Here is a 13,884-nt window from a genome sequence, read left to right on the forward strand (position 1 = left end):
TTGCTTGTATGATTCTATTGTTGCATCACAAGAAAACACAAAAACAAGACTACCATTAAAAAATGTGTTTCATGTAAAATTTAATCTCTAATGTATCTCTCGCGTACATTATTAGGTACAAAAATATCAAAAAATAAAATCGGTTAGGTGACAAACAAAATCGTAAACCAAGAACGTTCTTGAACTGCCAGTGATTCTATTTTTTATTTGATTACCGCTGAAAACCAAATAAGTCTAAACCAAGAGCCATTTAAAAAAATGATAGTAGAACAAGGGACCAAAGCAGTTTAATGGGTTGATCTATTGTTTGGAGCTTGGAACCGGCAAAAAAAATGAACAGGCTGTTTATCTTTACTATTCTTTTTTTTTTCATGGTCAAAACATGTGATGTAAACATAGAATACATGATACTCGAGAATCATTCACTTCTAAAATTTGAAATTTATTTTAGCTGAAAAGAACAGTGTTGTTACCCAAGCAACCAAACCAAAACAAACAGTTTTTGAGTCTTTTGACTGGTCTGGCCTGGCGAGTCGACCTGACCAACCAGGCATATTAGTTTTTTGTTTTCAAAACCGTAGCTAGCAGTTAGGCTAAGAACTAAAATCCGCAAAACCAAACAGTGGACATCATAATAGAAATATAAGTATGTAATATTTTGAACAGGTATTCAGATCTAAAATGAAGACAAGGGTCATGACAAGTATTAATTATTAAACCCGAGATGACCTCGCCTGAGCATGTTAGCTCCAAGCCAATAGGGCTCGTGTCTACATTGTCATCAGAGCATATAATTTCATGGATATTATAGCTATATTAAACTCCATTTGACAAAAAATATACAAGTTCATGCACATTATGGGTATGGTACTTTAATTTCAAATTCAAAGATTAATAAATAAAAACCAGTGCCATTGTAATATTAACAATCTTCAACTTTGTGAAGAAAATAAGACAAAAATATTTACTATGCGTTCTACCCCGTCTAGTTTATGCTCATTCCACAAGATCAATAAAACGTACACCAATACACGTCAAGAAAGATGCAAATCAGAGTCACCCGTTACCAACTTACCACCACGTGTCCTTAAATAATCATATCACTGTCCTGTGCCCTCCAAAAGCCCAAATCTATAAGCCAACAAAAGATAAAATCACATTATGTTTCCTAATGTAAAGTTGCATAATTTGCATCGCATAATACAAGAATTGTTAGAATCTAGGCTAACCTTAAGACTCGTATCCCAACTTCCTGTGCACAAAGCACTGCCATCAGCAGCCAAACCCAGACAGCTCACACGAGACTCATGTGAGTTCTGGAGAGTTCCAAGATTTAAAACAACCTATTTAAAGAAAACATTATTAATAATGTTACTCAAAACTGATTCATAATCCATACATAAACATATGCTCACACACACATGTACATTTATATGAGGTTCATTACAAATGACTAAATTATTGCGAGAACAAAACAGCAAGCCTAAATCGCTTGACTTTTTCTATCAATGGTTCATATTTTTTTAACTTTCTCTTACATAAATATGTCTATGTTATGTACAAAAAAAACATTAAACTAAACTTTTCATATGTTTTTTTTTCATTTTTACACGTTTACCAGAGCATGTGTAAGAAAAAAAACATACACATGGATTTACACATGTATAGATTATATAAATAAACGAAATTTGATTATATATATTAGAATGTTTTAAGAGATGAAACAAAATTGCATAGCATTTCAACCATTTCCTTGTAATTAAAGAATTGTTGAAATGAAAAAGTGAATGATTTATTTTGTTCTTTTCATCCTCGCAATAAATCTCTCTCTCTCTCTCTCTCTCTACACACACACACATTTGGGTGTGGGAGAAAACAAAAAACTTAGTTACCTCTGCTAATAGAGTATCCCATACAAAGCAATCACCATTGGAGTAACTAGCAAACAGCAGACGTCCTGATATGGAGAAAGCAATAGAAGTAACATCAGGATTAGGGTTATTGTTACCACCGTTTTGATGATGTTGTTGTGGCGAGTACACCTGGAGCTGGTGTCCGGTTCTAATGTCAAAAAGTCTGCAAGTACCATCATCTGATCCAGTTCCAAACCTATTTCCATCTGGGAAAAACTTTACTGAATTAACATCCCCTTCATGGCCGTAAAACGTTCTTACTGCTCGACTTGCAACACGAGTGTCCCAAAGACGTGCAGTTGCATCACATGACCCCGAGACAAACATTCTTGAATTCGACCCGTTGATAGACACACTGAAACAACCAATAATATATATATCAAATGATCAAAACCGAAATAACCAAACCTACCCCAAATCCGATAGTTAACAAAACCAAATTTCCAGTTTGGTTTCGGCTTTGCATGTACCGAAAACTAAAATAACCAGACCAAACCATAAAAAACCAACTTTTGTTATTAAATTTATGGAATATAACTTTTTTAAAAATATTTTGGTAATTTATCAAAAATTAATATATGGTCTCGTTCAAAATTTTAGATCCAAATGTGTAATATCAAATAACTATTAACTGATAAAAGAATTTGAGCCCAAAAATTCAATATTTTGGCCAATTTTGTTTTGCCCAAAATTTCAAGCCCAAATGGCAAAACCGAAACCGAACCCATTGTAAAAACCAAAAATAAAAAATCCAAAAAGCTAAAACAAAACGGTTTTCCTAAACTCGAAAACTGAATTTTCGTTTTTGGATCGGTTTGAGCCCAAAACCGACCGGTGTACACCCCTACCCAGGAGTGTAAAGTAACGAATCAAATCAGATCATTATGGCACAAGTTGAGTTGTCCCACAATACTTTTTGACCATAAAGCTTAAGTTTTTTCTTACAAACTATACGTGTGTAAAATATGACTACAGGCGTTTTTTTTATTATTTCCATAATAATATAACTTGTTTAATAAACTGGTTTAGGATGCTTCATACATTAGAAATACACTAAAAGAATAGGTTTCAAGAAAAAAAAAACCTTAAAACGTCTGAGGTATGCCCTGATTGAAACTCTCCTCCAAAAACAGAAGTTCTTAATCCTGTAGTTATATCCCATAACACACAAGTTTGATCACCAGAACCAGTAATTAAGTGAGTATCATCATCTGGAACATATTGACAAGTTGATACATAACCCTTGTGTCCACTCAGCGTTCTTGATACTGGTAAATTACCATCCTTTTCAAGTGGTGTGCTGAGATTAAAGATGGAGCACATGCTATCAAGACCACCATATGCAACCGATTGCCCGGTTGGAGAAAAGGCACATGTCATAACCCAAGCACACGGGAGTCTAATGGCATGTGTTTTCTGACTTGTGAGAGCATTCCAAACTATTAATCTTCCATCTTGAGATGCACTAACTATGCGATTCTTTTCAGGAGTCCAATCAAGTGAGTACACCTGAATTTATATTTGATGTTGAGATTATTATATATATAGATGAGTAATAACCATATTGGAAATTGGAAAACATAAATATAAGTATATAAGAGGATGGTAGATCTCATTCGTACAAGTAGAAGGAAAATGGTATAAAGTGTCAATCTTGGTTTTAACAATCGCTGTAGCGATCGATGCGTTTTGATCCCAATAGCCGATGCATGATGCGCAAAGAGTGAACATCACATATGCAAGGCTTTCATTATTAAAAAAAGTAATTAATTATAGATAATGTTTGAACTTGTTAACTTTTTAACACTAAAAATATATAATATTCTTATCATCTCTGGTCAAATTTGTTAACGAATGGTCAAATTTGTTCAAATACTTTAAACCCATTGTCAATCAATGGTCAGATTTGTTCAATCAGATTTGAAAAAATCAAACCCATTGCAATCAACGATCCAATATATTCAAGTATCGGTCAACTGCATAAGGCACCACTTCACGCATAAGATTGCATCGAACCATATCATATGACGCGTGCATCATAATCGCATTCCTCGATGCAATTTCATCACGGAATCATACACTCCTAACACACGCATTTTAAAACCAAACTATTAAAGGTAGTTAAAGCATAAACATGTTAACATATTGATTTAACAATGTTTTGTAAATGTAATAATGTAATCTTCATAAGCCTCATATGCTCAGTTAACCATATCCAAAATCAGGTCAACATTATCATATCAAATTATATAAAATCTCTAACCAATCCAAATAGAAATCAACCTAGGGTTTGTAATTTGCTCAAATAACCTATTAACATAAACCGAATCATACCTTCCCGGTGTGCCCCTGCAAAATCCTGCAGCAAACGAGATCCGTGGGACCGAAAGAAACCGGAGACTTACCCTGCGCTCTCGCATAACTCGCCACTGCCAAACTCAATCACAAACAATAAACCGAACGATATAAGTACATTAGAAACACAAATTCAAAACAAAATCAATCACATATTAATTAACATATACCGTCTGTATCTAGCAGCTGAAGGCGTCTTTCTCGTAAGCGTTCTCTAAGAGAACTGAGAGTCACCGTAGCAGCCATATGCCTCTCTTTTAGCTCTGCAACGGACATCTCTGATCTCTGCATCCAACTTATTAATAACAGCAGCAGCTTTAATTTAATTAATAGATCTTCATGTTCATATGTAAGTTTATTTATTATGAAATTAATTAATTAATTATATTATTATTATGATTGAATTCAGTTATTAGGGCTTAATTGTGAATAGTTGGAATGGGAAAGGAAAAGATGCAGAAAGTGGTGCAGCTGCGAATAAATTAAATTGCAATTGACCAAAAGCCGCCGGTCCCATGTGACGTGGCATGCATTACGAGATGGATTGATAGATACAAGTAGTGGTAGGAGTGGGTAAGGTGTGACATTTCGTATGGGTTGTCACATTTTTTATCTTCTTTGGGTAACTAATTAACTATAGGGTATATTAATTAAATAATTGGAGGTTTTGTAAGCATGATCACATCATGCGGTATGCGTATTATATTATTATTCTAATCGGGTTTCCGGTTATTATATATATATATGTATATATATATTAAAAACTAAAATGTTGTCCGTCTCTCCAAACTTAGGTGTTGTTTGTTTTTTCAGAGGTAAAACGTCTGCAGTCTGCGGACCACATCTGCAGACATCTGTAGCAGAAGAGGTGGACCAAACCTCTGCAATCTGTAACAAAAAGACTGTTTGTTTTTCAACATCTGCAAACTGTTAAAATAAACTGAAATTCAAACTTTCTAAATTTTCTACAAACTAATAACTATATTCATCAATCCTAAACTTTCTATTTCTATAAACTAATAACAACAATCTAACAAAACTAACAATCTAATAATAATAATAGTAAAACTAACAATCTAATAATAATAATAATAATAAAGTGGAGCAGCCATAAAAATTGAAACGTGGACAGAATACGGCAAAAGAGTCAACATGATTCCACTTCCAAATTGCTATCAACAACAACTGGATACCCAGACGCAATAGCCAACGCATCGGCTTCACTTTTAGCGAGGCTTGGCGGCGGCGACAGAGATAGGCGGCGGTGTAGAGAGAGAGGGAGGCTTGGCGGTGAAGAGAGAGAGAGGCTTGACGGCGGCGACGGAGATAGGCGGCGGTGGAGGAGGAAGGCCACTGGCGTGGAGGAGGTGTAGCTAGGGTTGGGGTGGAGAAGGAGGAGGGTGGAGTTATGTGGTGTTGTTGATAATGAAAAAAAGAAGAAGAAGATGAGAAGAGGTGAGAAGTGACAGGGGCAACACTTCTAGGAGAAGAGGACGCGCAGACGTTTTTTAATGAAACGTCTTCGCAAAAACAAACACACTGCAGAGCCCAACGTCTGCGCGGCGCAGACAGAAGAGGTGCAGAAGTGCTTTTGAGGAAAAACAAACAGCACCTTACTATTGATGTGAGGCTGCTTGTGGTGACTCATCAGTCATCACCAACTATATTGACTTACTATTCATCAAATTAATTTTATGAACTTATCATGAAATCATCATCGCGGCTACTCATTTGATGGCATGCATACCACGGTCCTCAGTCTTCATCCTCTTCTTCACCGCAATTAGAATGGGTGTTTGGGATTGCTTATTTTCACCAACTTATAACTTATAAACTTTTTGAAAAGTAATAAGGTGTTTGAGAATTTGGATTGCTTATATTGTGAGAGGAAAAGTTTCATAAGTTACAATTTTGTAACTTATTAACTTAATGAAAAGTTATAAGGAGGCAAAATAAGGAATTCCAAACACCCCATTAGTCTTTCATTTCACCTTAATATGTCTCGGTTTCTTGCATATTCCCTTTTTTGTTTTTTGCACTCGGTTCCTTCGTCTTAAGTAAAGTGAAGTTTACTTTTTTTATTCAGAACTCTTAGTTGAGCTGATGCCGAGATCTTTTTTTGTTCAAGGTTCAAGAGGAAGAAGAGAAGAGGAACCACCGCCCAATGGTGCTTTTACGAAAGTACGGTCATCGGTGGCTAATACCTTCTCGACACTATCGAACCTGAAATCCACTCTCAATCGCTCTTCTTTTTAGTTGGAGGGCAAGGTTTCATACCCACTAGCTACCGGCTACCGGCTAAGGAGGTACAGTGTAGCTACTGCAGCTACAGTTGGGTAGCTAGACCATCTACCCTATGTTTCAAACTTGTTAAACCTGGTGGTCAAACCAATAGAACATTGTTTAAACCATACTTGTGAGAGTGACTGTCTTACGCTACAGTAGCTACTGCCGCTACTGTCTTACTGTGTACAGGAACTGTGTGTGACTGTAGCTACTAGGGTTGGCATATCGTGTATACCCGTACACGATAAGACACGAATACGATAAGACACGAACACGAAATGAGTATACCTGTACACGACACGAAAACTTATCGTGTACCTGTAACCCAAACACGAACACGAACCTGTTAATACCTGGTATACACGATAATACACGGTAATAGCTGTTTAGAAACACATATTTGACAATCTTTTAGCGAAACAAAAGTCGAAGAAAGTTCATAAAAGTCTTAATATAAAATATCAAAGTCGACAAGTGGAGGCCGGAGAGAGTATGGCCACGACGGGTGATGGCCAGCATGAGAGAGAAGGCCGGCGAAGGATTTCGGGTGATGGCCGGCGTGAGAGGGAGGATGGATGTTGAGACTTGAAAGACAGACGAATGTAAGAAACTAAGAATGAATTAGGATTAAGGATAAATGGATAATGGGATATAATATAAGTTATAACTATATATATTATATATATATATTTATTTAATTTTATAATAACCAGGTATTAACAGGTACCTAACAGGTAAACAGGTATTATACCTGTTTAGACACGAAAATTAACAGTTAATTTCGTGTCTACTTGTTTAGTACACGAAACCTGTTAAGGTCTTACCTGTTACCTGTTAAAGTCGTGTAGGTACGTGTCGTGTATTCGTGTCTCGTGTATAAATTGTCAGCCCTAGTAGCTACCCTCCCTTGCCCGGCTGTCGCAGGTATAATCATAGGGTTGTGACCGGATTTGTCTCATTTTGACCTCTGATTGTTCATATCGTTTCATTAGTTGTGTTATTTTGTCTGATAGCCAGGGTTTGTAACATTATTGATTAGGGGGTTTTCATAATAATATTATATTTTGAGCTGCCATTGTTCACGTCGGCCGATTGTGTTTATCATCTTATTGATTATGCCTTTTTCTTTTTCGGGTCTTAATTGTGTTTCATTGGATTTTTTTCCCAGGATTTGTATTGATTTGGTTTTTTTTCCTTTGCAGGATCTTAATTTATTTGGCCAAATACATCTTCAGTATGTATTTATCTTAATATGAAAGTTTAGGTGTTTGTTAATAGGCTTAGTTAGGGTTCATTTTCGCATCGAGAAATCGCTGTGGATGGCTGCGTTGGTGTGTGCTAGGAATGAAAGGAAGGGGGTTTGGCCGCTCAAATGTGTTTTGTTAAGGGGTTCAAGTGTGATGGTGATTCAAGTATGAGGCGACAAACTGATGAACAATCACTTACAACTGTAAAAACGAGTAATGCTACTGTCATTTGCATTCATTTGAGTATAATCTGACAACCTATGTGCACTTGATTTATCTAATGTGGTTTATAAACATGAAATATCAGTTGGCCACTTTGGGATCATCACATTGGTCGATTTTCTAATGTGGTCAATAAACATGGACTATCAGTTGCCCCCTTTGGGTTCATGACGTTGGTCGATTTTTTAAAAACTCAACCCAATATTTTCAATGATGTCTTTTTAAGTAAGAAAACCATACGAGGTGCTTTTTTGTGTCCATTGTGCTAAATTAAAATCTCATTATACATTATTGTTCACATACTTGACAATTTGTTATATTGCATAGATATAACAAATGGTTGTATTTGAAGTTGATCACTTAAGAGCTCATGAAACCACAGGGTAACATGCTCAAGGTTTGTGGTCTTTTTTCTTTTGGCAGTTTTGTTTATTTTGACTTTTTTAGCCTTTGTTTAATTGAAATCCCTAATTAATGAACTTTCTCTTTACATAAAGTTGTAAGATTTAACATACTTCGCCTTAAACTTATAAATCTTGCAGCTAAGAGTGACAATACTCTAGGACATGAACAACTTTTACCAAATTAGCAGTTTAGAATGGTATATTTGTCTTTGTTCATGTGTTTCTTTTTTAGTTTTTTGTTTTTAAGTAATAATAACTATTTTTTATATAAATAAAATATAAAAAGTTCGACTGAAAGACAAGGTTAACTTGCTAAACTGGTAAGTTTGTTGCCATTTGTAGATAACCTTTGTTGTTGGGTGCTACAATAATAATTCAGTGTATATTATATTGCCATGTTATGCAAAACAACGCACCTAATTGTAACAATTAATGACGGAAAATGGGTGGGTCGGGGATTCGTGAAGGTGTGTAAATGGTTTAAAAAGCCAGAATTTGGGGCTTTTGGAAACTACTTTTTAACAATTTAAAAAGCTAAAATAAGAAAGTTTTTTTTTTATTGGCAAACACAAATTTATTGACTTTTTGAAAACATTAATAAGGCAATAATCATTTTTTAAACTCACTCCCAAGCATAACCCTTAGTGTGCTTATGATGACAAAAGTTGTATAGTGTTATATTAATAATAATCAAAACTTTTTCGACAGAATTACAGATTTTGTCCTTTAAAATAAGACGAATTACGGTTCGTGTCCTTTTCTTAGTTTCCTTGCAGGCGGTGTACTTTAAACTTTTTTTTCCTACAAGTTTTGTCCTTTACGCTAACTGGGTTAGAAAAAGTCAGTTAAATCCCATCACGTGAGGCGCATGTGAGGGTAGTTTTGTCATTTCAAATATCTCTGCAACTAACCACGTCTTCTTCAATCACCATCATCAATCTCACCAACCAATTACCCATCACAGAATCCACCCTAAACACCCCCGCCGGACTCACCACCACCACCACCGGAATCACAACCTCGCCATCATCAATCTCACCAACCATTTTGTTCTTGCATATATTGTTCTGTGTAGATCTTGCTGCATTGATACCACATGCCACACCCCATCGCCGGCCCCCTTTTTCTCACTTCACGGCTCCACCACCGTCGCCCCTTCCAATTCCGGCCACACATCCGAGGATTTCGCATACAAGCTTCGCACATGGGATGCGAAATCCCCAGTTTCGCATGGGATGCGAAATACCCAGTTTTGCATGGGGTTTCGCTTGGGAGTTTCGCTTCCCGATGATTCGCGTGCCGGGATTCGCGCGAAATGAGTTTCCAAATATGGCTCGATAGGTTCATGTGGGGTTTGGATCTGGGTTCTTAATGGTTCGGTCTTGCGGGTTAACTAGCCAGCCGACGGGTTCGGATACGAGATTCACCAGCCCATTTATGGTTCACATGGTTTAGATCTTGTTTAGTGGGTCGCACCTCGGGTTTCGTTACTGACCACTGTTCACCGGAAACGGGTTTCCAACTCACCGGAATTTCGTTTGCATTTTATACTATTATTTGTATTATTTTAGTTTTCTTTTGGCCAAACTCTCTTGCTATTGTTACTGTTATTAGATTCAATCGAATCCCGGACGACGGTCTCTGGGTCGTGGGTTAGGGTTTTGGCGATGGACTCGAGCTCGGTGGCGGCGGCGGAGTGGGTGTCGCGTTCACAGAGTTTGTTCAGACAGACGAGGGTTCGGTGTTTCAGGTCAAGTGGGTGTTTGGTTGGTGGTGACATTGTGGTGGTTTATTGTGGTGGTGGTTTGTTTGTGGATTCCGGTAGCATTGCCGGCGGAGTAAGATGGAGTAAGAAGAAGACTGATAAAGGGTTTAGTTGCAGAGATATATGAAAAGACAAAACTACCCTCACATGCGCCTCACGTGATGGGATTTAACTGACTTTTTCTAACCCAGTTAGCGTAAAGGACAAAACTTGTAGGAAAAAAAAGTTTAAAGTACACCGCCTGCAAGGAAACTAAGAAAAGGACACGAACCGTAATTCGTCTTATTTTAAAGGACAAAATTTGTAATTCTGTCAACTTTTTCCTATAAAATGATTTATAGAAGAAAAAATTACAAATTTTGTCCTTTTAAATTACATAAATTATAGAATGTGTTCTTTTTCAAAAATAGTTTCACTCTTTGTCCTTTATTTGGATGTTTGCCATGGCTTTTGTCCTTTAAGCTAACATCCGTTAAGTTATCCCGTTAAGCAGACTCATTTGAATAAAATGTGATGGGTATAATTGTCTTTTCCCCATGTCCCTTCTCTTTCATCATCCTTTTAACCTATACCTGTTGAACTTCACACACATACAAATATCCTGGTGATTGATTAACAAACCCTAATGCAATTGATTAAGAAACACTGTAACAACAGTGAACCGCATCATACAAAATAACACTAACAATATTGTTGTGTGTATACTGTATAGTCTCTGTATAGAGAGATCTCCGAGCTCGTTCTAAAACCCTAAAAAAATGGACCAAAACCACAATTTTCCGGGCACCGTCGCCGACCTACCACCGCTGTCGACATCAGAACCACCAGAACCGTCACGCCGTCGCGGCGTAAAACGCAAATCCCCAAACTTCAACACCAGTAACACCTCAACTCCACCAACAGCATCATCGTCAAAGCATCAAACACGAGAGAAGCCTTCGCCGGTGTTGTTTTCGCCGATCCATAACGGGTCGTTGCGAGCGAGGTTACAGCCAAATTATGTGGAAACGGCGTCGTTTTGGGAGGCGGTGGAGGTGAGTGGTGGAGAGGGAGTTGAACCTCGGAGGGTGGCCTCCGCCAGTGCCGGTGGTGGGTTTGGTGTCGTCGGAGAAGCTTTTAACGCCGGAGTTGTTGATGCTGGTTAAGGAGCATGAGAGAAGGTAAGCTAAGACTTCTTTGTCCTCCGATAATAAGGAGGCGATAAGGGTGAAGATGGCTAACGGTAGCAGAGATAGGCGGTCGATGGCGGTGGCGATGGTGGTGATGGGGTGTATATTGTCTTTATTGTGTTGTAGAGATTCCTCATTTGTGAAGGTTGCTGTGGATTTTTTCAAATGAATAATTTGGGTAGGTGGAGATGAGGCTTTCAGCCTTGGTGAGGAGGAAAGAGAAGGGGGCAGCAAAAAGACGATTATACCCATATATGGGGCTGTTTAACGAGATAAGTTAACGGATGTTAGCTTAAAAGACAAAAAGCATGGCAAACATCTAAATAAAGGACAAAGAGTGAAACTATTTTTGATAAAGGACCCATTCCATAATTTATGTAATTTAAAAGGACAAAATTTGAAATTTTTTCTTTATAGAATGTTTCATGTGGTTGCTGTGAATTTTATATTTAATGCAAATAGTAAACTTCTATCATGATACCATAACATCTTTTTTTATACACAGGGCATACTGCTATACAACAGTTAAGGGAACGCGACATAAACGACTACAGGCCCCCAACACTTCTCCAGATAAAGATCATGCAGAAATGTTCTTAGCCAGAAACACAAGTTAGAGTTTTGATGCATACATTTACATAGCCAACTAGGTTATGTAGAAGATGTTTTATTAATATAAAAGTAGAAAATCCTGTGTCGATTAACAAGATATATATATCATGGAATATGGAATATAATAGGTTTAAAATACATGACAAACATTTAAACAATAGAACAATTTAAGAATATATCTTTTGGATAAGCCTAACTGGCAGACCCGGCCGATGTCAAGTCTCGTCTCGATATTTTTCGGCCCATGATTCTCGTGCTTGATTGCTTCGCCTTCGACTATCTTTTGGGCCTTACTTCCTTTTTTTTAAGTAAAATCTTAAAATAAACAAATTCTCCCAAAACATGTAGTGATGATGCAATCTAACACTAAAATGCATCAAATATGATTTCGATATTTTTACAAATAATATAAAATAATCAGTCATCATTGATTAACAACGTATGATTTTTATAATCTTTTTATTTAGAGGGATCAAATGTGATCTCCTAAGTCCTAACAAATATAAATTATTATATAATACAACTACAAAGTTTGGTGTCACAAAGTCTCATTGCGGTACCTTATTGGTCATTTTTAGTTTGTTTTAGTTTCAATCCGTAACAAATGTAATGAAAACCGGCCAAACACGTACTTATTGGTCCTTTGGTTTGTTTTAGTTTCAGTCCGTAACAAACATAACGAAAACTGATCGAATATCAATTTTGTTTTGTATTAGTTCCAGTACCCGTAACAAACGTAGCTAAAACTAATCGATTGCCGATTTTGTTTTTTGTTTTTGCTTTAGTTCCAATACCATAACGAGCGTGACAGAAACCAACCGAATTTGCGTAGACTTACAGTCTCAACGCTCGAGATAGACAATGGTACTGTTTTACCAACGATCGAGTTTTACCGGCCGACAACACATGCCCTCCTCAAATTTTATTAATTTTTGTTTTTATTTTGGCTTTAGTTCCGGTACAATAACATAAGTGATTGAAACCGGCCGATTTCACGTCAACTTACCGCCTCAACCTTTACGACCAGTAACAGTAACTCTTGGGTTTTACCATTGCCCGGGTTTTATAAAATGCTAGTTACATATAAAGACCATTTATATGCCTTATCTTAAAACAATAAAAGATATCTAAAGTGTATTTTAATATCTTACACTTTTTTTATTAATCACATATAAATATAAATAATAACCAGAAAAACCCTTTTCCTAATTCCAAATAAATAAATAACACAAATCACAAAAACCACCACCTCCATAATTCCAAAATCATATGCACGCATGATTTATATATCCTTCATGCATTTGTAATTATCGTTTGTTTGGCAACATATTTAGAAGATCAATTACAGAAAATTTTAACCATACTTCAATAATGGACCAAACTCAGTTCTTCTCAAAATAAAAATTAAAAAAAAAAAACATACCATAAACAACATGATCACCCTAATTATGCATCAACATGACATACGATCGACTGCGAACAAATTTCACCTTCGGTTTCAATCACCGCATCATCATTGAGATCAAAATCAAACACCACATTACCCTTGTTGCCCGACAAACCAACCTCTTCGGGCACAACTTCATCGCACTTATTAATGTCCACAGCCTTCACCTTCTTTGTCGATTTATCATTCTTAAAATCTTGTTTACCTCTTTTATTTTTAACTTTACCCGTTGCATTCCATCGCGGTAGCGCCAATGTCAAATCAGCCACCGAACCATTAAACTCTTCCTCATTAATACTCACATCATCATCCATACTCATTATCTGAAGAAAACAATGTTTTTCGAACAATAACCGCACTGCAGTTTTCAAGGGTTTCGGGTAACACCTCACGCCAATCCGAATAGGTGTGACAACACATGTGACGGTAAAGGGTGTGTCCGGATTCAACATACTTGTGGCACA

At 36.7% G+C, this 13,884-nt stretch overlaps 1 protein-coding gene across 1 annotated transcript; it reads right to left on the reverse strand.

Annotated features, from left to right (window-relative positions):
• Positions 1 to 871: 871 nt before the first annotated feature.
• LOC143550834 (guanine nucleotide-binding protein subunit beta-2-like) lies at positions 872 to 4,887 on the reverse strand. Its single transcript, XM_077041416.1, has 6 exons — positions 4,439 to 4,887; positions 4,248 to 4,342; positions 2,998 to 3,422; positions 1,893 to 2,268; positions 1,230 to 1,343; positions 872 to 1,131 (listed from the first exon to the last, which is right to left on the reverse strand). Exons 1-6 carry the CDS (start codon positions 4,557 to 4,559, stop codon positions 1,096 to 1,098), a joined length of 1,167 nt encoding a protein of 388 aa, XP_076897531.1. The 5' UTR covers positions 4,560 to 4,887; the 3' UTR covers positions 872 to 1,095.
• Between the last annotated feature and the right edge of the window lie 8,997 nt (positions 4,888 to 13,884).

Source organism: Bidens hawaiensis, unplaced genomic scaffold (assembly GCF_021521415.1).
Source record: "Bidens hawaiensis isolate Kalapana, Puna unplaced genomic scaffold, B.hawaiensis_p1.1 tig00016189_1, whole genome shotgun sequence".
Lineage (NCBI taxonomy): Eukaryota > Viridiplantae > Streptophyta > Magnoliopsida > Asterales > Asteraceae > Bidens > Bidens hawaiensis.